Below are 27918 nucleotides of genomic sequence, written 5' to 3'. Positions count from 1 at the left end.
TGAGGGCGCACTGCAACTACACCATTAAAATTCCCTCACAGGATTTAATTGAAATCACTGAGAACATGCTCAAAAAATACAAAATTTCAAAACACGAGTTCAGTTCATCGGGTATTTTCCCCCAGAATTTTATCAATACAACTAATCAAGTCGATTACTTAAGTTTTATAATGTTAAAATGCAAATAAATATACCCGTATCTAAATAGTGTTGGTTTCCCCCAAAGAGCGATAAATAAACAACCTCGATTCTGTATGTGGTAGGCCGCATCGTTCCCTCAAACCTATTGCAGCAAGATCGTACAACCTTGAGAACGATCGGCAATTAAAATAGAGGGCGCTGTACTAATGTCAATACAAAATGGCGGCGCCCATGGCAAACTCCCGATTGAAAATGTCCAAGTTGATTCAGTGTTTATACAGAAATAGAAGTCTTGATCAATCTAGACTCTACTCAGGATCGTTACTGAATACGTCATCTTACAGATGGTCAACACCTTTTGAAAATCGCGGTCAGAATTTTGCTGATATTTGTCAAAGAAGTATGAGTGCATTTACATCAAAATGCAATCGTATTTTAATGCAAAGTCGACTGTCAGTGTCAACGTCATCGATGTTAACAAACTATACGACTATGTATTCTGTCAATACAGCTACTATTTATAACAGCGCACACAACCAAAGTTGCATCTTCCCTCTTCAAATACGTCAAAGACAAACACCACTTTTTAGCTCGTTTGTGGGTCGACTTAGTTATACACGAAGAAGCTTTTGCAATTCATCATCATCATCAGTAACTGGAACTTGCTGGAACTGCAATGCTCAAATCACTGTTGTTGATGATATATCAATGGTTCAATTCTTCTGTGGGATGTGTAACGCTATTCAACCAGTTTACCAAGAGGCTAACTACTTTCAGGTGCTGAATTGGTAAGGAAGGGTCTCACTGATATTCTACATCTGTTCAACTTCAATAATATTTTAATATTAAAAAATCCCTTTTTATGAAATGAAACACTTTGCCATAATCTTTCCAAATCACAATAAAAAATAAAACGTGAAAGCAATTGGTAATTAATTAAGCTTCACAAAACCATGATTCATGAAGATTTGTAAGCTCTTTCAATCTTCTTTCTTTGATTTACTTTTGTAGTTTGAATCAAACTACAAAAGTAAATCAAAGAAAGCAGTATTGATCAAACTTTGATCAATACTTTATGCATTGTAACAGTTATAATTGAAATCTGTGTGTCCTGTTATGTTTTGCTAATTCACAGCAAGATGGTACATTGTTGCAAATTATCAACAACAACAAAGTCCACACTACTTGCAAGTTCTGGTGTTGTCAGAGTGTGAGTTCAGGTCCTTCTCATATAACTGGTGTCTTTGAGCACAGAGACATTTGGAACCATAGATTCTTTGTCCTTCCGATAAGTGTAAACATCTAGTAGGGATGTTACAAAATTTTGTAATTTATCTCATCAGATTAAGCAGAACAAGACCTTATTGAATTCCGTTGACATCAAGCAAAAAAAATCCCATAACTTTCTTGACAACTAAGACTCTTAGTAAGAGAACTGAATGAATTTTTCAGTGATTATAGATTATGTTCATTCTGAAAAAGATATAACATCTTTTAATTTGGATGACCTGAAGTTAAATTATAACTAGTTTATTACCTGGCTGCAGAATGCATTGCATCACCTTGTAATCAAATTCAAATTCTCTTCAAACCGTACAACATTTAAATAATGAGCTCTCTGAGACGCCTGGCGGACATGTAGATAAAAGACCTCATCTTCAGCAAACTAATTTACACTCATGTTAAATGGTTTCAAGGCACTGTACTTGTTGGAAGGCACTAAAAACTAACCTCTACAGCAGTTCGGAACTTTTCGTGTGCTCTCGGAACATTCCGGCACGGTTCGCGACGATCCCCCAAGCAGCAGGTTTGGGGAGTTGTTACATAAGAGTGGACTAACCACTAGGACCTGGTTGTTTATATTTTCATGTTTAAAAGATGCAAGCACTGCTTCAGACCTCTTTATTCAAGTACATTTGTAGCAGCAGGTTTGGGGAGTTGTTACATAAGAGTGGACTAACCACTGGGACCTGGTTGTTTATATTTTCATGTTTAAAAGATGCAAGCACTGCTTCAGACCTCTTTATTCAAGTACATTTGTAGCAGCAGGTTGGGGAGTTGTTACATAAGAGTGGACTAACCACTGGGACCTGGTTGTTTATATTTTCATGTTTAAAAGATGCAAGTACTGCTTCAGACCTCTATATTAAAGTACATTTGTAGCAGCAGGTTTGGGGAGTTGTTACATAAGAGTGGACTAACCACTGGGACCTGGTTGTTTATATTTTCATGTTTAAAAGATGCAAGCACTGCTTCAGACCTCTTTATTCAAGTACATTTGTAGCAGCAGGTTTGGGGAGTTGTTAAATAAGAGTGGACTAACCACTAGGACCTAGTTGTTTATATTTTCATGTTTAAAAGATGCAAGCACTGCTTCAGACCTCTTTATTCAAGTACATTTGTAGCAGCAGGTTTGGGGAGTTGTTAAATAAGAGTGGACTAACCACTAGGACCTGGTTGTTACGCTCGGGTATTCTCCGATGGGCCGAACCCCTGTGGAGTTTAGTATTTAGTGCCTTCCGTACTTGTTGGGTAATTGTAAAAGACCAGTCTTCTCACTTGGTGTATCCCATCATAAGCATAAAATAACAAGCCTCTGAAAATTTAGGTTCAATTGGTCATCGAAGTTGCAAGAAAATGATGAAAGAAAAAACACCATTGTTGGACGTATTTGTGTGCTTTCAGATAGGAATAAAAGACTTCTAGCTAAAAGTCTGTTAATATTTTAGTGAGACATTACCTCTTTCTTGTGCGAAGGATTTCTGCTCTGTTCTTTCCCTTTTTTCTCAAAGAACTTGATCTATAAAAGGTACCAAAACCCTTTAAATCCTTGATTCTGGTTGGTCAATTGAGACAACAGCATAACCCAAATTGCACCCTGCGTATTGCGCTGTTCTAACTCTTTGTATTGTGCTATTTAAAGCTGCGTGTCATGTTTGCTTGAATGTAAATTTGTTATCACATGATTGATCTTGCAATTTTGAAAATAATGTTCTTCTGTGTCCCATATATCCAACCCTGCCTGCCTTCAGTCTCTTTTTTTATATGAGCAGCAGGTAGGGGAACAAGGGCCATGCCCACCGCCCCCCCCCCCACCCCAGCTCAAATTTGGAAGGCTTTTGTTTCCTTCATTAATTATGCCTCTAAGGTAAGTAGCAAAATTAAAGCATAAAATACCCCAGATTTTGCAGTAGAGTTTTTAAAACCAAGATAACCACCAACTAGAAAACACAAATAATTTTTTATTTTTTTATTTTTATTTATTTACTGCAGATCAAATACACAAAAAAACATTGTAAGATAAAACCGTATTTTAAAAATGCTTATAGATTTGACAGTAGGGCTTTTAAAACCAAGAGAAACGCATCTAGAAAACATTATGGGGACCTTTTTTCAATTGACTACTGTCAATGCTTCGGCCTAACTTTGGGTTCAGAAATACCCCACCCCCAACACACACACTTTTGTAAAATCCTGGAGAGAACTTTTGGCTTTCTCTGTGAAACGTTTTATTCTCTGGAAATTTGCTGAGTCAGTAGCTTGTAAAATTTTATTTTGTTTATTTTGCGTTAAAACTACAATCAAGTCCTGAAGGGAAAACCAATTATATTGCCCCCTATTTGTAATGTTGTGATGATGGCAGCAACTTAATATAAATTGGAACCAGAAAAATAAAGACATTAATTCTATGCACAGTTATAATGTACGATTGGAATTCAGATTAATGTTCTTTTTACAGCTATGTAAAAATAAGGCCACACTTTTCATTTACATTATTCTAACCATCACATTTAATAATTTTATTAATTGCAGTCGAAAAATTATGAAATATTTCAGTGAGCCTGACGATGTTTAAATGAATTTCAAAGTGGAAAAAATATATCCATTAGTATCTAGAGCCTACTTATTTTACTAAACTTGGTTATTCAAATATATGCCCACCAATACAGTATGAGTAAAATTTACACCTTTGATGTACAGAACTATTCCACTAATGTACTAGAAAAAAATGATCCTCTTCGTTTTATAATGTTCTGTACTGTACATATATTTTATCTGAGTTATACTTTACTTGAGCTGTAAGAAGTGAATGGATGAATGAATGAATGAATGTGTGAAAAAAAAATTGAATATCTACAGATTATCTTTCTGTTGTGTCAATTTGTGAATGATACAGCCAGAGATGTTGTTGACCTATCCACTGTCACCTCACTAAATGCGGATGGATGTGAAAATACTGTGAGAGTTTTGCTGTTTTCTCAGCAAATAGACACTGTATGGAGCTGTTCCTTTTACATTTGACTCTTATTGCATCAAACTTAATAATTTTGCCTATAAATCAGCATTTTGTTAAAAAAACCAAATGACCCACCATACCTTTGACAAAAGCAGTTTGCTGATTCTACATTAAACATAATTATTAACACAATACTTTAAACTGCCTTCAGAGGCATTGGAATTGAGCAACCGCTTAGTGAACTGTTCAGTTATGATGGATTCACAAAGTTCCTGAAAAAAAAGAAACTCCCACAGACCTTTCCTCTTTTCATCAAATCAAAAGCAGGCACACAAAAAGCAAAAGAAAAGCTTAATATTTATTTATATAATGAAGTGCTGTTTGATACTTGAGTTCGGCAAAGTTCTGCTGATCAGACAAAGTTATTTTAGCAGCAATGTACAGGCAAAACTTACAATGAAAAATTTAATCCTGGATCATTTCTGTATTATTACCTAATGAGATAATTTGGCCTTGTATTAATCATGATTGATAAGGTACTGCTTTTCAATCCCAACTACTAAGCACGGGTTCAGTTTTACTTCTGTCTGTCGCCTCTCTTTTTCTTCTTTGTTTTGTCGACTATGTCCATAGTTGTGACTTGTGCCATGTAGACCTTCTCTGCCTCGTACTGCATTTTGTACGCCTTCTCTGTGACTTTAGCGATCTCGTCATCTGCCTTCTTTTGGATCTTTGCAATTGTTTCGGTATACGCTATGTCCAGCTTAGCGCGGCTCTCATCTGTTTGTCTAATTGCCTCAGCGAATCGGCCCTTACTCTTTTCAATTTCATCAAGCAGTTCCTGAAGTCCACGTTTTCCTTTGTCGCAGGCTTCAGACAAACCTATGAGATCATGTTGGGGATGCTCGTAGGTAATGCAAATTGTGCACACCAACTTCATGCAGGTATTGCAAAAAAGGCATACAAATTGATCTTCGTGTACTTTGCATCTAGGTACATCCTCGTAACTCTCGTTGTCAACCTCCTCCGATCGATGCCTGGGCAGCAAGTAGACCTGGTGTGATTGGACTTCTTCAAGCTCCCAGTGTGCCTCTCTACAAGCCCCACAAAGAAGATGATCACAGTCCATACACTTTGACACAGCTTGATTTCCCTCATCACAAGCTTGACATTTGCCATCTGACCCCTGACCTGTCTTTAAAGTCTCCTGCAGCCTAGACTCTGCCACCAGCGCACTCAATGTGGAGTTATCAGGCAGACCATGGACTCCCTTCTCACTCAATGTAGTCTCACAAACGCACGTTGGGCAGACAAGTCTCGTACTCTGATCTGAATCTAGTGGCGCCTTCAACTCTTGGAGACATTTCAGACAAAAGCTGTGGAGACAGTCCAGCATTTTAGGTTTGATGAAATACTGGGTGCAGATGGAGCAGTGCAGATTGTCTTGTCTGAACTGATCCATACCTGATTGGCCCTCATCACTTGCAGCCATCCTCAACCTTTATGTAGGCAACTTGCTAAAATGACCTGGGTAAAATAAAAATAATAATAATAATAATAATCAAAATGCATACGTGTGGTCAAGTCAAAAGTAGGCTACATCCTTTTGTTTGGAAGAGTAAAGTTATTAACATAGGTTTTATCAACACACCATGAACCCAGCTCATATGAATGTCATACGATTTAGTGGTCACATTAAACAGCAAAAAAATGATTATTTTTTGGTCTGGGACTCTTTGCAAGCTTTTTCTTCAATTGCTATTTTATCCCTTTAAAAGCATTGAAAAATAATATTTTTGAGACTTTAAAATTATTTCTGACAAAAACTTCACTCAGACAGATAGGTTCTTTGTATTAAATCCTGCAGGGACTGTTCAGATTTAAACCAACTAGTTTCATGGTGAAGCAAACATTTGATACACAGCCGCGCTTAAAAAACAGCAAAGCAAGTTTCTTTATATCGAAAGTCCTTCATTCTGTGCCATTTCCATATAAAGTAAGATTGTTTTCCCCCATTCAGCTGTGTACATACAATGTATCATGCCTTCAGACATGGCCGAAAGACTGGAATTTATGGCTCTTTTGTATGTACTGATTACATGGTCTAAAGCCCCATAGTATGCATGTCTTCAGTGCAGGGTTGCATTATCAGCATTTTATAGATAACACGTACTGTGCCACAAAAACACAATTAAAGGACAGTATATATTTCAAGTTTTCAACTATTATTGTAGTTTAGTACTGAAGATGCTGTAAATGTAAAAAGTCCACTGGCCAAATTTATATCATTCCAATCTGCATGTGTCATGACTAGGACCATGACTGTTGAAAAGTGGTTGTTAGGTTCATGCATACACTGTGTACAATGTAATGTGACCTTTGAGTGCACAATAAAACAGGTTGCAGTTATGCGTTCCATCAAAAGAAAGCAAGCACAAACTGGGTTTATTTTCTCAGATATTTTGATAACATAAGCTTGAATACTTACATGTACTTGCACTGTGCTCCTCGACTCTTCCAATTCTAGGCCACTGGAAGAAAAAGTGTCAAAACTTGATGCATTTCTGTTCAGTCAAACTGCACTAGCATGTACGCTGATAGACGTACCACATCTGTTGTACGTATTGCGCAGGTTGGGGAATTTTTTCTAAATCTTTGCTAACCGATCATGTGAGAGGTTCATGAATTGTCTGTATGTAAATAAACACCTAGGTTGTGTGGATAGGGACTTGGCTAGACCTTGTACTGTATTGTACAGTATCTGTATGGTAATATGACAATACAATATCATATTGTGCATGTGTACTACTAGATAACCCTGCAGCTATGTGGAGGTTTTTTCAACGTACAAGGGAATGGGCTGGAAAATGGGCATAAAATGCAAACTAGTGTCAGGGTCAAGGTCAAAGGCACAAGTTACAATAAATGATGATGTGCTCCCATGAACATGTACAGTCAGAAAGGAACACAAATTTTTAACTAATTGTCAATAGGGAGCCTCCATAACTAGGCCTAATAGTTAAAAAACATTTACAATTTTAGTTTTTTTTTTACAACTTAGTTTTTTTAACACTTTTTCTTCAAGTGGCCAACTTTTAGTTCCTATACATAAACAACCACTAGTCCCAAGAAATGTGAGTCTGCAATGCTGTCATTCAATTTGTTTTCCTTTTTTTTTTTTTCACAATGTTTGATTTCTCACCAAAACTATAATATGACAATTCCAAAAGTCCCTGATAAGTCCCATGTTTAGTATGGTGTGTTTTTGTTGAGAAGTAGAGCACCATAATTAATTAATTAGATGATCTCATCTGGATCATTACAGGGGTGGTGCAAACTAGTGCCAGATAAAAAAAAAAACAGAGATATTTGTTGATATCATAAATGTTTAATACTTCATTCTGCAGTGGATTGGTGAAGGCCAAAACTGCAAAAATTAGCCCTTTCACCCTCAACAAAAGCTACCAACACACAAACATACATACATGTCAGGAGAGTAGTTTAATTCTGTTGGGGCAAAAAGTCTGCAGACCAGAATTACATTCTGTGAGCAAAGAACTATTACATGAGAGGTGACACTTTATATCCTATTAAACTATTACCTTGGAACTTAGCAATGTATCTCTGTTCCTACATTGTACATTACCACTTATGTTTGAATTTATGTTAATTCTATCTAAAGGAAGGGATTATAAATTTGAGTGTCAAGAGTGTTCACTGATCTTCAATTTCGATTACTGTTTCATATGTGTAAATCTTTCTGCTTTCCTTTCCTTTTAGTGAAGTGACCTTCGACCTCAACCCTGCACAGCTAACACAGACGTTCAGAAATTTGCAGCGACAGTTGCATCCTGACAAATTTAGCATCAAACCAAAGGTACGTACATGTATGATTTAGCTCATCAGACTCGTGTTTTGATGGCTGAATCAGCTAAGTGTGGGTTTGATTCCTGGTCATGACACTTAGGTTCTTTAGAAAGGCAGTTAGCCATAAATTGCTTCTCTTAACCCAGGTGTATTTAGTTTGAACTTGAACAGGTTTATAAAGTTTGAGGAATGGTCTAAGTATGGCTGACAAACCAGATGTGAAGAGAATTTGGATTATGGTATTAACTTGAATTTAAACATTTGAATATCCTACGATTGAAAGCAGTGAAAATAGTGTTCACCATTTCTTGTGACTCTGTAGACGAATTGAACATAAACTTTTACAGGTTTCTTGTTTCACATTATATGCTTTTTCACACAAAGTGCGGATGGTCTTTGACAATTACCAACGTTGGCCGCATGCTTTAAGTAACTCTATGAAATCAGACTCTGGTAGGGAGAAGTAATCCTGGAGAAGTTCTTTGAATTAATAAGTTACTCGCAAGTGTAGAGCAACAATACTCTGCAGCGCTGGGTCTTGTTTCAAATGAAATCAAAGATATTCTGAATTACTTTCCGTACAGGTGGAGCAGGAATTTTCTGCTGAGCAGTCTTCACAAGTGAATAAGGCCTACAGCACCTTGTTAAAGCCATTATCCAGAGGCTTGTACCTGGTAAGTCACACTAGAAGAGTGAAAAGATCTTGCTTATGTGCAGGTCAAGTTAGCACTTACCCCTGACAGGCAGTAAGTGGTATTTTCCATAGCTGAGTGATTTCTCAAAGTTGGCAAGCAAGCTTGATCACCATAAGGGCAGCATACAACAAAAAAGTTGGCAAGAAATAAATGGCATCTTGGGTAAACACAAGGAGCCCACACTCCCAGGTAGTTTTCTGATGATTGGTGACTACTGTGTCTCACAAACTGTTGATGTTTTCAACTCTGATTAAAACAAATTCTTCACAAAGTTTGGTTGATGGTGGCTGCAGGTTTTATATCATCATTTTTATTCTTTTCTGGTTCTATTGGTATAAAATTTGCCCTTCTAATGCTGAACCTCGTCCTGACAATTTCAATCTCTCCTTCTTGAGTGGACATTTACCTCTTCACTTCAGCTTGCTAAAATCATTCCCGTCTTCACAACCGGATTTAGAGGAACATTAAGAATTAAAAGGCTATTTTATTCTTTTCTGGTTTCTCTACTTCTCGAAAGGCTGATGTATAATGGTCTTTTTTGTTTTGTTCATTCAATTTCCTGTTTGATCATCAATTTGTCTTTAGATCTAAACATTCCACCGACTCAGCCCTTGTTGATAGAGTTACTCAAGAACTATTTCCTTACCTTTTCTTCTTCATTGTGTTTGACAGTTAGAGCTGAATGGGTTGACCATTGAGGAAGGAGATTCAGGAATTGAACCAGAGTTCTTGATGGAGGTGATGGAAACCAATGAAGAACTGGCGGATAGCAAGGATGAGGAGACTGTGAGGAGAATAGGAAAGGAGAATGATGGTAAGTAGTTTAGGATGACTATTGACTATGAAATCCTTTAAGGCATTGGGACCTGTAAGTCAGGAAGCGCAGATGAGGCCGCCCTAGGACAACATGAAAAGTGTAATCCAGACTAGGCAATTGGTGGTCTGTGGAGGAGGCAGAAGTGGCAGCTCAAGATAGGTTTATTTGAAAGCTTCTCACCAGTCAGGCAGCTGAAGTCAGAAGTGTAAAAATATCAAAGTTACATTTAAATGATAAACAAATATGCCATAAACGAGAAAAAATTGCATTCCTGTCAAAAACAAATTCACTCAAGTGGGTCTTTAAACCATCAAACTTTATGGTTAAACTTATACATGGTATTTTCAGAATATGGGATTTAGAAAGATTGAGTTTTACAATGTTTCATGCAAACTGGAGAGGGCTGGCCCATTGAACCATAGTTATTCTTTTCCTGGTTTGTTTTGCAGTGATGCTTGAAAGTCTATTGAAGGATCTGTCGGAGGCATTCTCAAAGAGTAAGTTCTGTATAAGATTTAATTTTGCTAATCTCTACTCTCAACTAAAATTCTCAGCCTGTGGATATTATGCTAGCTCCAAGCTTGCTTTGACATGCATACCAAGGAAATTACCTTTGCCTTTGTTTCCTAAAGCTGTCCCTAATACATTCTATTGCCCTTTTTCTGAAGTAAGTGTTCTTGTCCCAAAAATAATTCAGCACCAGCTGGAAAATGTCTAAGATGGTCAATTACTTATTTGTAGGCATTGAGCCACATGGGTATAACAGCGCCCTAGAAGACAAAGCACAGCATTGGTGGTGATTATTGAGGGGAAGGTGACTGGTTTAAATCTGATAGCTCACTGACCAGTACCAGTCCCCCAGAAAAATATTTCTGTTAAGATATTTATTTAAAAAAAACAGTATTTGAAGACCTGCAAATCACCATTATCTTGAAGGATATAAAAAGTAATTGGAGAGTAAGGGTTTTAAGGCAATTGGAATAAACTTTAAAGTTCTGCATCTCTCTTTTAATTTCAGAAGAGTACTCCACAGCCAGAGAAATCCTGATGAGATTAAAATACTTTGCCAACATTGACGACAAAGTCAAGGAGCACCTGGAAAAACATTCTTAATTAACACATTTTAAATTACACATTTTATGAAAATTAATCTCTGTTTAGTTTGTTCTGAACTGATTTTATGATTTCTTTTAAACAAATCCTTGTAAAACCAGTGGTGTAAGGAGGGAGGCGTGTTACCCTAATTGATTGTGTGACTGCTTTTATGTGGTATTACTCAGTGCTTAAAGGAACTGGACAACTTTGGTAATTGTCAAAGACCAGTATTCTCACTTAGTGTATCCCAACATATGCATAAAAAACAAACCTGTGCAAATTTTGGCTCAATTGGTCATCGAATTTGCAAGAAAATAATGAAAGAAACACCCATTACTTTGTGCGCTTTCAGATGCATAAAAATAAAAGGCTTCTGCTGAAGCCTTTTATTATTTGAGTGAGATTACCTCTTTTCTCAAAAACTATGTTACTTCAGAGGAAGCTGTTTCTCACAACGTTTTATATTATCAACAGCTCTCCATTGCTCATTACCAAGTGAGTTTTTATGCTATTGTTACGTACGGCCAACTCACAAGGTTAAACCCCATAAGTTGGTACGCACGGCAGACTAAAAAACAATGAAATTACCAAAACAAATAAAGAAAGGGAAAACCAGCAACTGAAAAAGACAAGGGTTGAAACATTCTGTGTACAGTAACAACTTATTAAGTAATTTATTTACAAAATCAAAGCTTACAAAGGGTGTTGGCAAAATGAAGTGATTTTGAGTAATTACCAATAGTGTCCAGTGCCAATAAAGTCAATTTATACCTTTGTTTTTTTAACTGTTTTTTTTTAAAATCCTATATACATGTAGTTGTAAAAAAAAAATTATCTGTTAAAATTTCATTACAAAAGGTGGTCACATTTTTGAGATATCACCGAAACTCCGGAGCGAGCGAATAATGTCTACAGGGAGAAAAATCCTTATTGGAAACGCAATCTGAGAAGTCTTAATGTGGTAACGCTTCTTATATTCACATTTGGGGGGATAGAAGTTGATATCCTTTTCCAGAACCTTAATACTTTGAAGTGAAATCTTTCTCAAAATGTATTGTACTATCCAAAGCTGTAAGTTTTTATTATTTTCAGAGTCATTACCTAATGTATACAGACCCTTTATTTAAAGATATTTTTCTACTCTGAACATGCAAACAATGTATTTGTTTTTATCTTTGGACTTCAGACTATCTGACAAAGTGCTAAAAAAGGCATACCAATCATTGTGTAAAATTAAAATATTGTTTGAAGTGCGAAAGTAAACTACAGTTTCAATTGGCTGGAAGTGCTTGTTACGTGAACAAGAAACACCAGGGTTAACCCGAACTAAGTGTTCTGGGTTCTTTTACATTCACTACCAATCCTAGCTCAAAGGACCAAGGGCTTAATAATCTCCAATCTGAAGAATTAAGCAAGCATGGTTAAATATCTTGCTTAAGGACACAAGTGCCAAGACTGGGACTCAAACCCACACTCTCCTGATCTGAATCACAGAGCTTAAGTCCAATACACTTAACCACTCGGCTATGACGGGCCACAACATCACTTCTCCAAACACCATCACTCCTCTAAACAAACATAGATACTGGAAGTCTGAAAGTATGTATGTAAATACTTCATAAACTAAGGTTATTATTAATATTATTATTAAATGTATTCGGCCATTTTACAAAAAACAATAACAATAGATGTAATTGGAAAGATTATAGTTATAGGGGAAAAACATATTTTAAACAGAACTACATGAAGGCATACATGCTAAATAAAGGCAACTTAAGCACTGGTCCTGAATGAAGATGACTGACATAAGGTTTGGATATAACAAGGAACATATGGAGAATAGATGAGAGATGAGGGTAGATTGGGTAAGGACAGTAAATAATTATGTAGAAGCAAAGAAGAGAACAGGAAGGTGTAGACCAAAGTTCATTGAAGATGGGTGAAAATAACAGTCAAGGCTCCCCGAAACCATTTAAGAGCAACTCCAATGCAGAGCTGCCAGACACTAGATATAAAGCCAAAACACTTTACCCTAATTGATGTTTGAAGCTTTGCATGATGTGAAGAATAAGAAAAAAACTTAATATAATAGTAAACTTGCAGTATATACAACCAAAATCAAATAAACAGTTTCTATTAAGTGGTGTACATATTAAAAGGCTTTGAATCTTATTGGGTGTGTTGGGGTCTTACAAATAAGTTGTTTTTCTTGATTGTAAACTTTTCTTTTGTTGATAAATGTGGTTTATTGCCACACCCTATTTAATTTAATTTTAATTTGCAATATTTTTAATGTAAAATTGTGGTGTAAAATTGTGGCTTAATCAATAGTGGCCTACTCCACCTCTTATTAAATTTCAATCGGTAGTTCTTATAAATATGTTTTAAAAAAAAAATTCAGCCTTTGTGCAGCTGCTGAGGAAAGTTTGTTTTATCATTAAACCATGTTATCTATCTATAGTAAAGAGTCATGTACTTTCTTTAATAATCCACCAAAAAAAGAAAAGGCAAGCAAAGGCATGTATCCCTTAATTTGGATTTGTGTGGGGCTTGCATCCAAAAAGTGATATCAAAATAAAACAATTTATAAAGAGCAAGCTGGGAGATTTCTAAAGGGTTCTCACTTTGTATAGAGTTGTGGAGAGTGCTCTATCCGACCACCACATTTTGCACTCGAAAACTAAGACATTAGGGCTAGCTTATCAGTAAAAATCCGGCAGAAAAAGGGAACTCTCTGCCGCTACTTTTTATTCAAAAACGCAAAAAGATTCCGGGCATTTAAACAATCAAGTCTGGGGCGTCAGCTGCGCGCACGGCAGGGCGCATGGCGCGCAATTTTGGAGTCGCGCATTTGATCGAGTCACGCTTGCGTCGCGGCACGCAATTCAAACGCGCACAAAAACAACGTGCCTGTGTTCGTTTGTGGCCGGACAGCAACGTAAACGATGGTGTTTTAGACGTACTTCATGTCAAAAATATAAAATTTATTATGAAGAAATGGTAAGATTTATGAATGAAGGAAACCACTAGCTTGACACTACAATGGATTAGCAATCAATACCATTGAACAAATAAATCCATCAGCGTATTATTTTTCTCGTCATGGGCCTGTCGCCAAGTTTCCCAATCGATAAGGAGCCACCAAACTTTGAGGATTTGAAAGCATTCAACATTTCAGGTAGGAATTAATACTAGACAGGCCGTAGTTTTAAAGTCGTCGTCATTTTAACTTAAAGTATAAAGGAGGTGTTGTGTTGTCAAAATCAAACCAACATGAAGAAACTGAGGCGTTATTTGTGGAGTGCAGTCGGACACAAAAGTGCTGTAAATCATAAACAAAACTTTGAGAACTGAAAGTGCTGAAGAAAAGACAACTGACAACTCATAAAAAAAAACACTTATTCTAATCTTTTGATGGGGCTATGATTATGATTATGAATGATTATTTCACTTGTTCAGTTGGCTGGCCTACTGTTTTTCAATTGTTATTTGCCTAATGTTTTTAATTTAGGGAAACGCCGTCAAGACTTCGAACAGGAGACAGATATAACAGAGTATGAATGCCTGACCCATAAATACTTTAAACGTTATGTGAAGGAAAGACAAGACGCACAGGAAGCCAAGGCTAAATTTAACGGTGAGAATATATACTTTGGGGACGTTTTTTTTACTGAGGTTGAGACTGAAGCAAAAGTGAAATGCCTTGGAATTTCGATATTCGAAGGCAATGCTGCAAACTGTTCTGGAGCTAGCTGTAAGTTGAAAAGGGGATTGCCCGTTTGACCATTTGACGGTACATTCACCAATCCCCCCCCCCCCAAAAAAAAAAAAAACACAACTTTGTTCATTGTCGTAGATAACGGAGGATAAGGGGGCCCCGCCCCTTCTTCATTTTGGATCTCAATTGGGAATAAAAGGTTCGAACCTGCATTCCTTGGGAATAAAAGGTTCGAATCTGACTTCCTTGAAGTCTCCTTAATAATGAAACTCGTTTATGGGGCAACCGTAAAAGCGGACAATGGTGAGGTACACGTAGTGCGCTCAAGTTATTTTGCGTGAATGCAAACTATTTGCCTCAAAAGATAACCAAGAAAGGCTGAGATGGTGCACCACACGGCTTATTATCCGGCTTATTATCCGGGCTCCTCGGTGGCCCGGACCGGCCCATGCCGTGTTCTAGACGCGCACTTGCACCCTATTGTTTTGTCAAGACAGTGAGCAAAACTAACAGGCAAACAATTTACAATCAGTTCAATACTCGGAACAGAACCAATAAAATAATATTTACAAATAAATTAAACAATCTATGGTTGGAATTTTTTGCTGTGCTTTGGTTTGAGACTTTAAAAATTATTTTGTCATTTTTTTCCCCCATGCATGTTACCCTTTCTTATTCAGATCTTGTGGGTTTGGCAGCCCGTTTCCCACAGTGGACTGAGGCAGATATAGCTGGGATGCGGTCTCAGTTCTTGTCCTTTGATATTAACCATGATGGACTCATAGACTTCCCAGAACTGTAAGTGTTAAAATATTAGGAAATTCTATACCCACCCTTGGCAAGAGATCCCCCAACTGAACAGGAAAAAAAACACAAGACAACCTTTTCGAAAGTGTACGTCTTTATTGAACTACTGAACCCTCGAATGGTCTAACTTTTTTTTTTTTTTATAGAGATAGCGTCTTGAGTGAAATGGGGGATACTTCCTCAAGCAGTGTACGCAAGGAAAGGTTTGATGTCATTGATGAAGATCATTCAGATAGTATAGACTTCGAGGAGTTTCTACATGTGAGTAACTCTTTTTTTGTCTAAGCAGTTAACAATTGATTTTAGTATTGTTCTTAACCCTGACAAAACCCACCAAGATGTTAGGCTTAATCGATTTCCAAATAAACGAAAACAATAGCCATGAATTGTTCAGTGAGTTTTAATGCCATTATTTACCACAAGTGTCATTATGATGCAATACACTTAAAATAACCAGGGACCAATTTCATAAAGCTGTCAAGCAGAAAAGTGACAATATCTTTGCTAAGCAAAAAATGAGCAGGGCACCGGTTGCAATAATGTTAACTTCATTGAATTTTGGCGTGAACCATTTTCTGTTAAGCAAGATTTGTCCGTGCTTAGCAAGTTTTGTGCTTACAGGCTTTCTAAAGGCCCCAGTCAGATTAACATAGTTTTGACTCTTGTTCAATCCCAGTTGATAGAATCCGTGTCGTCGACTGAACGAGGAGGGATTTCAGACACAATCGGTGCTATGTGCGAACAAGGCAGCAAAAACGCTAACATCATCCGCAAACTAACAGTGGAGCAACAGATCTATGGGGGCGTGTTTTAACGCAGAACAAGAAACCAGACACAATATACAACTTTGCTAATCTGTGTTTTAGTTTTTTTCATAAAATGCAAACCATTCAATGTGTGTAACCATTATCATAAGTTCGACATTCATTGTGTATCTGTTGGGCAACAAGTTTTATTAGAACTGTTGGTTGAAAATAACTAAGAAAGCATCAAAATGCACATTATTTTTTGTTCAAAACTGTACTGAAAGTGCCATTTCATTAAATTGCTCTACATATGTTTTTACTTTGTCAAAAAGTGCATCATTATCTGACTTCTGGGTACTAATAAAATTTGTTCATTCCAGAAATGTTTTATTCATTATTTTTTGTAATTAAAATATAAATAACTTGATACTAATAGGGTGGACGTGTACAAAATATGAATAAGGTTGTAATAGTCATCAATAAAACACAGAAACAGATGAAACTTTAATAACAAATGAGTCCTTTGCAAACTGGATGTAGCATTCTTGAATTATGTCAATTTAATGTGAAGATGTCTCTGAGAATACCTGTCACACCTGTCATCAATTAATTATGCAAATAAGGAGCAGACATATCAAAAAGGCGTTATAATCCATTCTTCTAGGACATTATCAAAGTTTTCTAGTCTGGAATGTCATGGCATGCAATGTGCTTAGTGTGCATTAAATATGCAAATTGGGAAGACCAACTATTAGAAATGTACAGAGATTTAACTTCCGTAAAGATTAGTACATGTAGCGTAAAGTTGGCTTGACCTAAATGCCAGTTGTTTTTCAAGTACGCTGTGAAGCCTTGGCAGAACAGGATTATATAGCATAACATTAAACTTACTGAAAAGGTAAATAAATGTATTTTGACTAATGACCCACCAGTTACCACCACCAGCAGCTCCAAGGGACACCAACTTGTCACTGGAAATAATGTGCTGCATAAGAAAACACTCCAGACAACTAGCCTAAAGATAATGATTTTGGCTCCAATGAGTAAAGTCAAGCACAAAAATACATCCATACTAATAATTTCTTAATTGAAATTAATGTTAAGCATATTATTATCAAACAATATGCCCATACCCTGTACTGTTTGTGTGCTTGAGTGTGCATTTTATACTCTTTGATACCAAGCACGTGTTAAAACCAAAGTGATCGGGGTGAAATTGGCATCCTTGGTTTGATTTTGTGTACAAATAGTCAGGACTTAACACAAACCAATGGAGACATCACATACTAAGTCTTTTGAATAGGAAACCAAATAAATTTAATTTAATTTAATTTGTTTAAATTAGAAAAAGTGAAACTCACTCAATCAGGATGGAGAACCACTCATTACCAAACAAGGTGCCACACCACTGCCACGGTTGGATGTGTACCAGAGCCATGCGGTACCACACATAATGTCTGACCGTCTTTACACAGCAAATTCGTTCATGGTTCACTTCCCAAAATGCACACCATCATGTTTGCACTAACCATAGAGCAGGCAACCATGGAGGAATTTAATGCACTAACCAGCCTATCCTGACTGTGGATAAAAGTACTGTGTCATTTTAAACGGAGGAATTGTCTTCCTTTATGCACTTCTGAACAGTCAACAACAATGAACAACATTTGCATTGCATACCGCCAGACAAAAGTTTTAAGACAGACCTCAAATGAATACTGTGGGTCGAAAACAAACTTAGCCATGCTTTCCTGTGATGTAGTAAAAGTGACATGATTCACTCTCTATGAAAAGCCTCTATTTTCTGTTAAAATGAAAGAGGAAATGTGAAGTTATTTGCAATAAATACCACAATCTTACCTTAGCTGTGTGCGGACTGAAGAACACTGTGTACAGTCTTACTCGCTTTCTTCAACTAAGTCAAAGGTCAAAACAAATCTGGAGTTTTGATTGGTCATTAGGCAAAGTCCAAAAAATTGTGACTAATCTATTTTTAAATGGGGGTTAACTCGTCAATTTTGTTGGTGTTTTTGGTTTTGAAAACACTTCACAGGTGCAGACTAATCTCCTAAATAAATCGGACGTAACTTGCACAGGAACTCAAAAGTGTCCTTTTTATGGTTTATTCACTTTTTCATGGATAAAAATACCCAGGAATTAAACACATTATTATCAGACACCCAAAATTGGAATTGCGCCACCTATCGAACCAAAATGAATTAGTCCGTGACCTCAAAATTACTAGACACGGGGGAACCCGTTTTGGTACGCACGAACGTCATCACACAGCCTGATGCGTCAATGAACACAATGAGCCTTTCGGACGATCGTGCAAAAGACAGGGACATGCTTGCGTTTTGAGGTTGCAATACGATATTATTTCGGTTTCACCTCTAAAGCTAGCAATTTATTTTGTAGAAAAATGTTATAATTGTGAAAATACAAGCTAAATGTTGTGCTTTGCCGTGCAGACGAGCAGGTGCAGGAAACAACAAATTTGAATAAAAGTGAACACGTGACGTCTTTTGGCCAATCCATCAAAGGGTAATTACCGCCTGAGTATTTTGCCCTTACTGTGTCGCCATTACGTTATACGCGAGCGGACTAAAGCCGCCCCCGTGGTCGATTTTAACCCGGAATTTTACCCATTTTTTTGGATCATACTACCGTAAAGGTTGTGGAATATAGGAGAGTCATGTCTCTAATATGACTGCCGCAAATTCGGCGGCGAATGGTGCTAGTTTGGAAGATTGTCACACCAACTTGTTCGCCCTGGTAAGTTAGAATTTTGGGGTCAAATTGGTTGTTTGAAGAGTGTACATGTACGTCAGGTAATGGATGTGGTGCCGTGACCCGACAGCCATGGCCGAAAGACATGTCGACAGAATTTGACCTTGGACGTAGGAAGAAAATGATTAGAAGATGCGTTTTAAGACCGAAATCTATTGTCTATAAACCCCATATGTGACAATCTGGTGTTGAATACTCCCAACCATTTATCTTCAGTTAAAGGTTCACAATTGTTCGTGTATTTTATGAGGAAGTGTACTTCTACTTGGGCATGCTGTGCCTAGTTCAAAATTTTGTGTACGGACAGACATGACAGAGAAGCGTATACATAACTTGAAAAGGGGAAATATGTTCCATTGAAAGGCCTCTGTCAAATGCCGGCAAAAGGACGGGGATGTACATAATTTTGTAATCATCTCATGCAGAATATTGTTTTCAACAAGACAAATGAGAAGAAAAGTTTGAAAGGTTTCCCGGAACTATTAATATTTGTCAGTTAAATAAATTCAAATTAGGCCCTATTTTTTACTTTATACAGACAGGTTACAGAAAAGCAGCGAGATATACTTACAATTCCAACAGATTCGTAAACGAGGAACATATCCGCATGTATCTTTCGAAACAGAAATCATGTTTATTTAGGCTTTAAAAAAGTATAACGATTGTCTTAAATTTATAAAATAATTTGTTTGAATTTGATCATAAGGTTTATTGCGATTCAGACTGCAATGCGTTGTGGGAAGGAATATGGGGTGGTTTCTATGCAATGGGGTTGCAATGGGGGAAATTTGTAGATGCTAGGTGGCAGCAGACTTACCAGGTAAATCCATTGTTCTCGGTAATGTGCGCATGCTCAGAACTACGTAAACAATGGACATTTACCTGGTAAGTCTGCTGCCACCTAGCGTTCCAAAGTCTCCCATTGCTGTCAGATGCCCCTGCCATGCTTCTTGCCGCCATGAGTTTTAAAATATAATTTTTCATGGCAATGGTTGATACACATTTCTCCCTCGTTGCCTTGCACTTGTGATAGCAGTCCACAATGCAGGTTAAAGTCCATCTTGGTTTGACACGTGATGTGAAAATACAACAAATGCGAACCTGACACAAAAGTCTAACAATCAAATGTGCAGTAATGTACTGGTGGAAAGTAGTATGGCGCAGGTAAAATTAAATAATTGTGCCAATTAATTCAGATTTTAAAACTGAATTTGTGCTCACCCATGGAATTACTTAATCATAAATTCAGATTTACTTTTTTGTTTTTAGAAACTCATGTCACATTTGGAAAAGTGTGACTTGGCCTATCTTGTGTAAAGACATCAAACATTCTCAGAAAATTCACTTGGATTTCTTTTGTCTTTTGAGATTATGTGGTCTGTGTTCACTGTAAATAATCGGCAATTATGCCGGATTAAGCATTTAATATTTCGTACAAACCGCTGGAAATCAACCAACTGTGTGGACGATCAAAGTAAATGTATACTGGTTAACAAACCTCATGTTACCCTCTGTGCTATGTAACATGCTTAGTGTGCACCCTTAGCCATGGAACATGCGTCTTTGTATCACATCGCGTCTTTGTATCACATTGCGTGATTGGTTCTCGTCCAATAAAACTTGTTGCCATGGTAAAACAAATGCAAGTGAAAACTGGCAGGCAAGTCACTACCAAATCCTTCCTTTACTAGCATGCTGGACGAGTAAAATAACTTTCCTTTTCACAACAAATAGGCCTTTATTCCATTAAATTACAACATTTCTGAAACATGTGATGTTGATCAGAAATTCTCTTTTCATATTCTACATGTGTACTAAACTCGTGGAACATGCATCAATTTAAAGGTACATGCACAAATGTGTACCATACTCATGCCTCATGCACAACCAGTGAGATACACACATAAAGTATGTGTACATTTTTGTGTACACACATGTGCATTGTTTAAAATATCACACGGAAGTGTCCATACAGAACATGTACAAACCATCTGCGAACTTGCTTCCATTATCATACATAGTACTAAGTAGGCATTAGATACAGTATCCATCCAATTGTGAATAATCCAGCCATGGGCATTAAAATTTAATAGAGGTAATTAAAATATAAAATGCACAACATATTTTACTTTATCAGTTGTAGGACAAATTTAATTATAATATTTAATTATGCCTGCCTGTTGGTAACAGAAACACTCTTGGCAAAAATATGACTGACATGTTGACAAATTCAGTATTGCGAAGGGTCAAATGTCACATTATATGTGATTTATGGTGACAGGCATCCTTATTTTAAGGACTTACTCAGTGACAATAAATATGTGCGTTGGCTTGGCCCAGAAAACAATCTTATCGGTTGACAGCAATAACAAGTGAGGCCTGAATATTGATTGCGTGATGATTTAGTCATGACATATGCCTCCAGGATCCATGGAGGGATTCAAAACACACTTCATCAGCTTTCTGCTCAGTTGTTGATTTCAAGCAACCAAGCCGGTGAAATGCAACAATTTCAGAATTACTCTTTGAGATAAGTTTAACTTTGTTATGGTGGATAATATTTAAATTACATGTAGATCTTTATTAGTCGATTTGAGATGACAGATCCTTAGAGCAGTTGATGGCTGCTGTTAAATAACTTTTTATAAGCCATCATTAGTTGTATTGAAACATAATTATTTTTGACATGATTTGATTAAGAATAAATGTTTATTTAATTTTTTTTTGCTCTTTCCTCCTCAAGACGGATCTTTCGGGCATCAAATGGCGTAAGTTCAGCTACGATTGTCCCCAGGAGCCCCTGGGGCCCCTCGAGGATCCCGTCCTGGTTTCCTACTCGCGCTGCATCGCAGCTAACATTCTCAGCGTGTGGCATCGTGTCCCGTACATGAACACGGACCTATTACTCTCTCTAGATGTGCCGACGAAACCTGACCCCATTTGGTCTAAGGAACTATGGATTTATTGGTACGGAGATGACCCTAATCTGGAAGAGAAGATTTCACCGGATTTAAAAGGTAACGCATTGAATTTGCTAGAAAATTACTTTTTTTTCACATTTTATAGGTTTCAATTATGTGTATGCAACAATATGCAACCAAGTTTTGCAAAGCATATGTTGCACAAGCATCGCCTTATGGTCTTAATGAAGTCGTACTCTTATGAGTTATAAACAATTGTAGTCTAGAATGTGAGTCTTAGCACCCCCAAAATGCCCCTCCTCAGTCTTTTTTCCCAAAAAGAAAAGTACAGTAAAAGTCCATGTTAACTCTCCATGTCCAGATGCAAATTAATCTGGGCTACCATGTTTCATTTATTGGGATACTTGCAGAGCCTCTCGACTACATGAATTCTCTAGTTCCTGTATGGCAGAATATTAGCTCTGTACCATACCATGACAAAATGTGACTAGGTTTTGAGTAATCTTCAAGCAATAATTTGAGACTTTCTTGTTTGATGTCAAACTTGTCCCTTCTATAATCTTGATGGCAATCAGCTTTGATGGGTTTGGCACTACGATTCAACATGATTGTTGCATTACCCATTTAAAAATATAGCACTGTATACTATATTTATCACTTGGATGTGATCGATAAAGAACAAACTCGTCCAAAGTAAATCAGCAAATTACAGCCAAGTGCATTCTGCCTTCAACATTGACTTGAACTTTGGCTCCTCAGCGCAACCAATTTGTTTTGATCCACTAATCTTTTAGCAAATTTTGTGTCCAAAGTGCAAGAGGTATGACAGATAAAAAAATGATTAAATACATGCAAGTATGTGTATCCAGACAAATTTTTTGAATAAAACAAACACAGAAAAGGTAAAACACATTGAGAAGTACATACATACATGGTTTACACAAATATTCACACACTATTGAATACTCTGTGTCGAACATTGTAAATACTTGTTATCAGGACTCAGGAAGGTTGTATTTAAATAATATAGTTTCTTATCAAATATTGGTGGTACCGAAAAATACAAATGCCACTGAGCCAATTTACTGCCCACCAATAATTCAACATAAATGTAAAGGAGTGTAGAAAAAAATCCTTCGTCAAAATCATGGCGTTTCACAACAGTTGTGAAATTGGAGCATAAACATACATCCTCGTTCAGTGGTATGATACAGGCCTGATACTTCACGGAGGCATTGAAGGCGATTGCCTCAATGCCCCCTATTCATTGCCTTGGTCCCCTAAAATTCTCCAGTAGAAACTTTCAAGTTCCTCTATGGGTACCCTTTACCAAGAGAAAAATGCCTTGATGCCCTTGCCCTTTCAAAAACAAAGCATACAACCTTGGATATTGCATTGACAAACTTTTGTTAAAACATTGATAACCAAGACTGTTGAGAGAGGAACGCGAAGTACATGTAGGCTATGATTAAAGTTTTGGTTTCTAGTCTTCATTTGGCCAAGAAACAATACTAATAATAATAATAATAATAACTTTCGATTTATATAGCGCCTAATAATTAACACTTAATTCTCTAAGCGCTTTACAAAGAAGTACACTATAAATCAACAACAACATAAATATATATATATATAACAAATAATACCACTACAAGCATAACGATACAACAATACAAGAACGTAAACTATTGTAAGAAAAGGTGCGTCTTTAAGGCACTCTTGAAATCACCAAGGGAAGATGTTTTCCTGATCGTCAAGGGCAGAGAATTCCACAGAGTTGGAGCCGAAGCCACAAAGGAACGGTCTCCATAGATATGCATATTAACAGGGTGTACTGCAAGGAGGTGTTGTGACGATGATCGAAGTGTACGAACTGGATTATGCTTATGAATTAGATCTGACATATAAGATGGAGCAAGATTATTCTGGGCTTTAAAACACATCATAAGAATCTTAAAAACAACACGTTTTTCTACGGGCAACCAATGAAGTTTCTTTAGAAGAGGAGTGATGGAATCTCTTGAACGAGCACCCACTATTAACCTTGCTGCTGTGTTTTGAATTCTCTGTACACGGTTTAATTCCTTTTTCGGAAGGCCATACAACAATGAATTACAATTATCAACATGTGACATTATCAAAGCATGAACAAGTATATTAATAGATCTACTATTTAGATAGTGCCGGATCTGTCCAATTTTCCGAATGGCTATGAATGCCAACCGACAGGTTTTAGTGATGTGATCAGACATTGTGAGGTGCTTATCCATGATTACACCCAAGTTGCGTGCCTTACTAACTGCAGGAATGTCAACTCCATCAACAGTGATAACAATAGCATACAAGTTGCTATTATGCAACATGAAAGCAATGTGTTTGTGTAATGTTTGTGTCACCTAATACATTTATCTAGTGTGGCCATAATTAGTAAAAAGTATTTATAAACAAGTCTTCTGTACTTGAAATTTTACTGTACCTGTCTATAGTTGTACTTTGGCTTTACACATCTGATCATTGCACCTTATCAAATCTCCATTGTATAATTTATTGGATATATCAGCCAGTAAACAGGTCAGAAGGCCAAGCCTGAACAGACACAGTCATATCAGGAACATCTCTATTGATACCTCGGGATTTCCAGGCAAGCACTCAATGGAAGTAGGGGGTTATCAAGTTGCCCATACACCAGAAGCATTACACCAGAACCCCAGATGGGAGGCTGTGTAGATGTCACAAAATTATAATTATCCAGTATGAAAAATATGATTTATGTAACCTCCCGTAACCACTGTCACAATTTATAAGTTTTGAACCAACTGTCTAAGGCAACCACCGGCCTCGGGCCTGGGTCCAGCGTAAATTTCCAGCCCTGGACACATGTAGTTTATCCTTTTCACTGAACACATTTTTTATGAAAAAAAACCTATTTTTAATAGGCATCAGAAAAATGATTTCAAGACTAATAGGCCTAACAGTTTAAAGAACACCATAATGTTAATATGGACATAAATTGTAAGATGCAAACAATTGCATCACTTATTGGAATGTTTGTATCCTAAACAACAACCTGTGAGACTCTCTCAGCTCAGTGGGTGATGGCATTCCACAGAAAGTGTTCCCTAAAGACCAACTGTGAACTAGATTGAAGTGTGTACTGTACTTCGAGGGAAACGTTGTTTCTGGTCCATTCAAGCAAAGTTCCTATAGTTTAAGAACCATTTAAACATCAGGAGCTAAAATCTTGTTAGAAATTATCTTACAAGTTGAACTGGGACATTTGAAAAAGGAAAGTTGGCAAATTTGTTGGGCAAATTTCTACTGAAACGTATAATACATAGGATGGCATACGGCACTTTCCTTAAGTTTCAAACAACAATGCAACTTTTTACATTAATGAGAGAAAGACAAAAAATCTATTTATACATACATGATGTAGTTTTAGACAAAACTCACTTTGTTAGACAATGTTGTGTTACCATAACAATTGTTGTGATGATCAGGCATAGTGCAGGGCTTTTCCCATTGTGTAAAGTAAAGCGTCTCAAAAAAAAAGAAGAGTTTTCTACATGAACCTTATTTAAGAAATAAAAGACTTGCACTAATTTGGCCCAGCACAGTGATTAGCTATTCAGAAAGATATTTCTGTTGTGAAGAAATGTAGTTAACAACGCACAGTGTTCATGCACGTATGCAACCTTGACTGTAGCCACAGTGACTGGGCTCCAGTGATTTGACCTTCACACAGTGCGAGAGGCATTGCTACGTGATTCAAGCAAGATGCTCTTCATTTACATACACACGTACATGCACAGGTCAAGTGTGGTAAAGGCATGTACAGTAGTGTAAAGCTGTAGCTGAATGCGCGTGACTGAAATGCTAGGAATCGCTCTAATTTGAATTGGGACACTTGTTTTTCCATGAAGGGACTTCTCAGCAAGCTGTGCACTGGGTGCCAATGATAGCCATCAATACTTCTGGGGCACACTATGAATACATCCTTAGAATGTGGTTTTAAGATGGTGCCTTTGGTAGTATACTGTTTTATTTGTATTTTGTTTGACATGCTGTTGACATAGCACTGATGTTTTATTGTCAAACAACAATTTATGTTTTATGAATCAATGCAGATTGGGTTTGGTAATATCCATTAGAAGGGCTTCTTAAGAGAAAGTTTTGGTTAAAATTAAAACAATGCTGTCAATGTCATTGTTAAAGAGAACATTATAAATTTGAATTATAGCTCAATTATGCAATACAGTTGATCGGGCATACAGATGTCAAGTGTTTTTTTCCCCTTTTGGTAACTGTGAAACTACAGTGTATAGTGATGTACTTATTTGCTAATGGCTCTCTATTTAAGTTGATGTGAATGTAAACGCTTTTCTTTTTTGCACCCATCGACCCCTTTATTTACCACAATAGTGCAAGTTGAATGATCACATCATTTTGAATTCAGAATGAGATGTGTATTAGTGGCCTTTAACCAATCAGCAGTGGTAGTCGCGATCACCCATCTTCTTGACTGCTCAGGAAACTGGGTAGATTTCCTCTCGCAGCCAGCGGAAACTGGCCAGGCTCTGGGGCTTGTCAATCGTGATGCGACATCACCACAAGGTTTACAAGGTTCAGTGTGAATTGCCTAAACAAAGGCATGTCATCCTAAAGCACTGATTTGTAAACAAACTACAACATTGCAGAAGCTATGAACTGGGCTGCTTTACATAATTAGTAGATTGTCAACAGTTTGTTTAAATGATATAAACAAATGATTGTATAGAAAGCTTGCACAATCAAAATTATTTCGTAGACTTGGTGGATATGGGATGGGGGAGGGGGTGGCAGAACTAGGAAGTAAACTTAAAGTTCAGGTCAGTTTATTTTTACTCGGCCAGTTTGCTGTTCGGATGCTGTATACTGATACAATGTGAAGATCCCCGGTACTTGTATTACATGTACTGGTTAAAGAGTTTATGTAAGTAACTTACTCACTTGGAGATGTTGATTGTGGCAAATACTATGGCTGTACAAAGCACGAGGAGAGGGGGATCTCTATTTTGGGGAAGGTTGTACTGCCAACAAAATTATGTTGCAATCTGACCACTCCAAATGATCGCCAAGGGTTTTCAATGAGACTTTCTCTCTCTCTTTTTCATACACTACAGACATGTGTAAATGTTTCAAGATTGCATATTTTCCTCCCCAAATACAAGACATGCTTATGTAAGTCAGTCGGTCGCCCACAGGCCAGGCTAAGCGCTTACGTGCAAAAGGAGGAAGAGGCAGCCAATGATACTCTGTGTTGGGACATTGTGATTGTTAATATTTAGACTTAGCATTCCAACAGGTGCATCAGTGCATAGAGAGTGCTATGCTACAGGATGCCAGACCTTGACCCATGATCATTGGTTGCTGATTGACTTGTATTCCAAACATTCTCGGTATGTTGTAGTTCAATGTGATATACCAGAACATCAAATTGTACGTGCAATTTAAGGTTAGGAACTCTATAAGATTTTGTGACAAGAAGGGACTGATTTGTACTTTGTATATATCTCTAGAATAATTAATTGTGACTAGTTTAAGGAGATAAACTGGGGCTGTGCCTTGTAAACAGTGAAAAGTCAAGAGGAGAATTTTTTAACTTGATTAATTTTTCTTCTTCTTCGACACTGGTCATTTTGAATGTAAACATTTGCATACATATCACTCATCAGTCCTGCGCTAAATTACATGAACAATGTTGTTTAATATATAATATAGGCGTACAGCATGAGCTAGAATTCATCCTAATGTTGTGATCCATGGGGCAGCCACCTGTTCTGGTCCGACACTGCTCATCAGTCTCTTGATGCATCTTTAATTACCTTTTATTAATTGGGCACCATTTTGACAGTAGGTTGGAACACAAATATCCTACTAAAGGGTCCATGGCTCTGCTTAGTGCTTACCAAGATGTAGCATGATGTTCTTTCAGCTGATATAGCTGTGCTTAAGGGCGACATTGTTTTACTAATTTTTCAAAAAGTACAGCACCTCAGCAATATTTTAAGTATCGTTGCGGTACCCGCTGCCAAAACATAGGAT

The 27918-nt window shown here is 37.1% G+C and overlaps 4 protein-coding genes and 1 long non-coding RNA gene across 6 annotated transcripts in view; 3 read left to right on the top strand and 2 right to left on the bottom strand.

Annotated features, from left to right (window-relative positions):
* The first annotated feature begins 374 nt into the window (after positions 1 to 374).
* On the top strand, positions 375 to 13292 carry LOC139938357 (iron-sulfur cluster co-chaperone protein HscB-like). The gene is made up of 6 exons (XM_071933820.1): positions 375 to 929; positions 8159 to 8255; positions 8830 to 8919; positions 9613 to 9754; positions 10207 to 10254; positions 10776 to 13292. The coding sequence occupies exons 1-6, from the start codon at positions 394 to 396 to the stop codon at positions 10868 to 10870; spliced, it is 1008 nt and encodes a 335-aa protein (XP_071789921.1). The 5' UTR covers positions 375 to 393; the 3' UTR covers positions 10871 to 13292.
* Positions 3415 to 7100, bottom strand: LOC139938358 (E3 ubiquitin-protein ligase TRIM71-like). The gene is made up of 2 exons (XM_071933821.1): positions 6867 to 7100; positions 3415 to 5905 (listed from the first exon to the last, which is right to left on the bottom strand). Exon 2 carries the CDS (start codon positions 5868 to 5870, stop codon positions 4956 to 4958), a length of 915 nt encoding a protein of 304 aa, XP_071789922.1. The 5' UTR covers positions 5871 to 5905; positions 6867 to 7100; the 3' UTR covers positions 3415 to 4955.
* LOC139938361 (uncharacterized) lies at positions 7640 to 17971 on the bottom strand. Its single transcript, XR_011786126.1, has 3 exons — positions 17485 to 17971; positions 9587 to 9724; positions 7640 to 7715 (listed from the first exon to the last, which is right to left on the bottom strand). It is a non-coding gene; the product is annotated as an uncharacterized lncRNA (long non-coding RNA).
* LOC139938359 (uncharacterized) lies at positions 13755 to 16641 on the top strand. Its single transcript, XM_071933822.1, has 5 exons — positions 13755 to 14030; positions 14364 to 14489; positions 15251 to 15368; positions 15524 to 15638; positions 16054 to 16641. The coding sequence occupies exons 1-5, from the start codon at positions 13955 to 13957 to the stop codon at positions 16189 to 16191; spliced, it is 573 nt and encodes a 190-aa protein (XP_071789923.1). The 5' UTR covers positions 13755 to 13954; the 3' UTR covers positions 16192 to 16641.
* Positions 17972 to 18706: 735 nt separating the features above from the next.
* The window catches only part of LOC139938027 (mediator of RNA polymerase II transcription subunit 13-like), a 59810-nt gene continuing 50598 nt past the window's right edge, over positions 18707 to 27918 (top strand). For both annotated transcript variants that reach the window (XM_071933382.1, XM_071933381.1), the window contains exons 1-2: positions 18707 to 18898; positions 21657 to 21930. In XM_071933382.1, coding sequence (XP_071789483.1) covers positions 18830 to 18898; positions 21657 to 21930 — 343 coding nt within the window. In that variant the 5' untranslated portion in view covers positions 18707 to 18829. The remainder of the gene's footprint in view (positions 18899 to 21656; positions 21931 to 27918) is intronic.

Source organism: Asterias amurensis, chromosome 6 (assembly GCF_032118995.1).
Source record: "Asterias amurensis chromosome 6, ASM3211899v1".
Taxonomy (NCBI): domain Eukaryota; kingdom Metazoa; phylum Echinodermata; class Asteroidea; order Forcipulatida; family Asteriidae; genus Asterias; species Asterias amurensis.
This window is presented reverse-complemented; position numbering and strand designations above follow the sequence as displayed.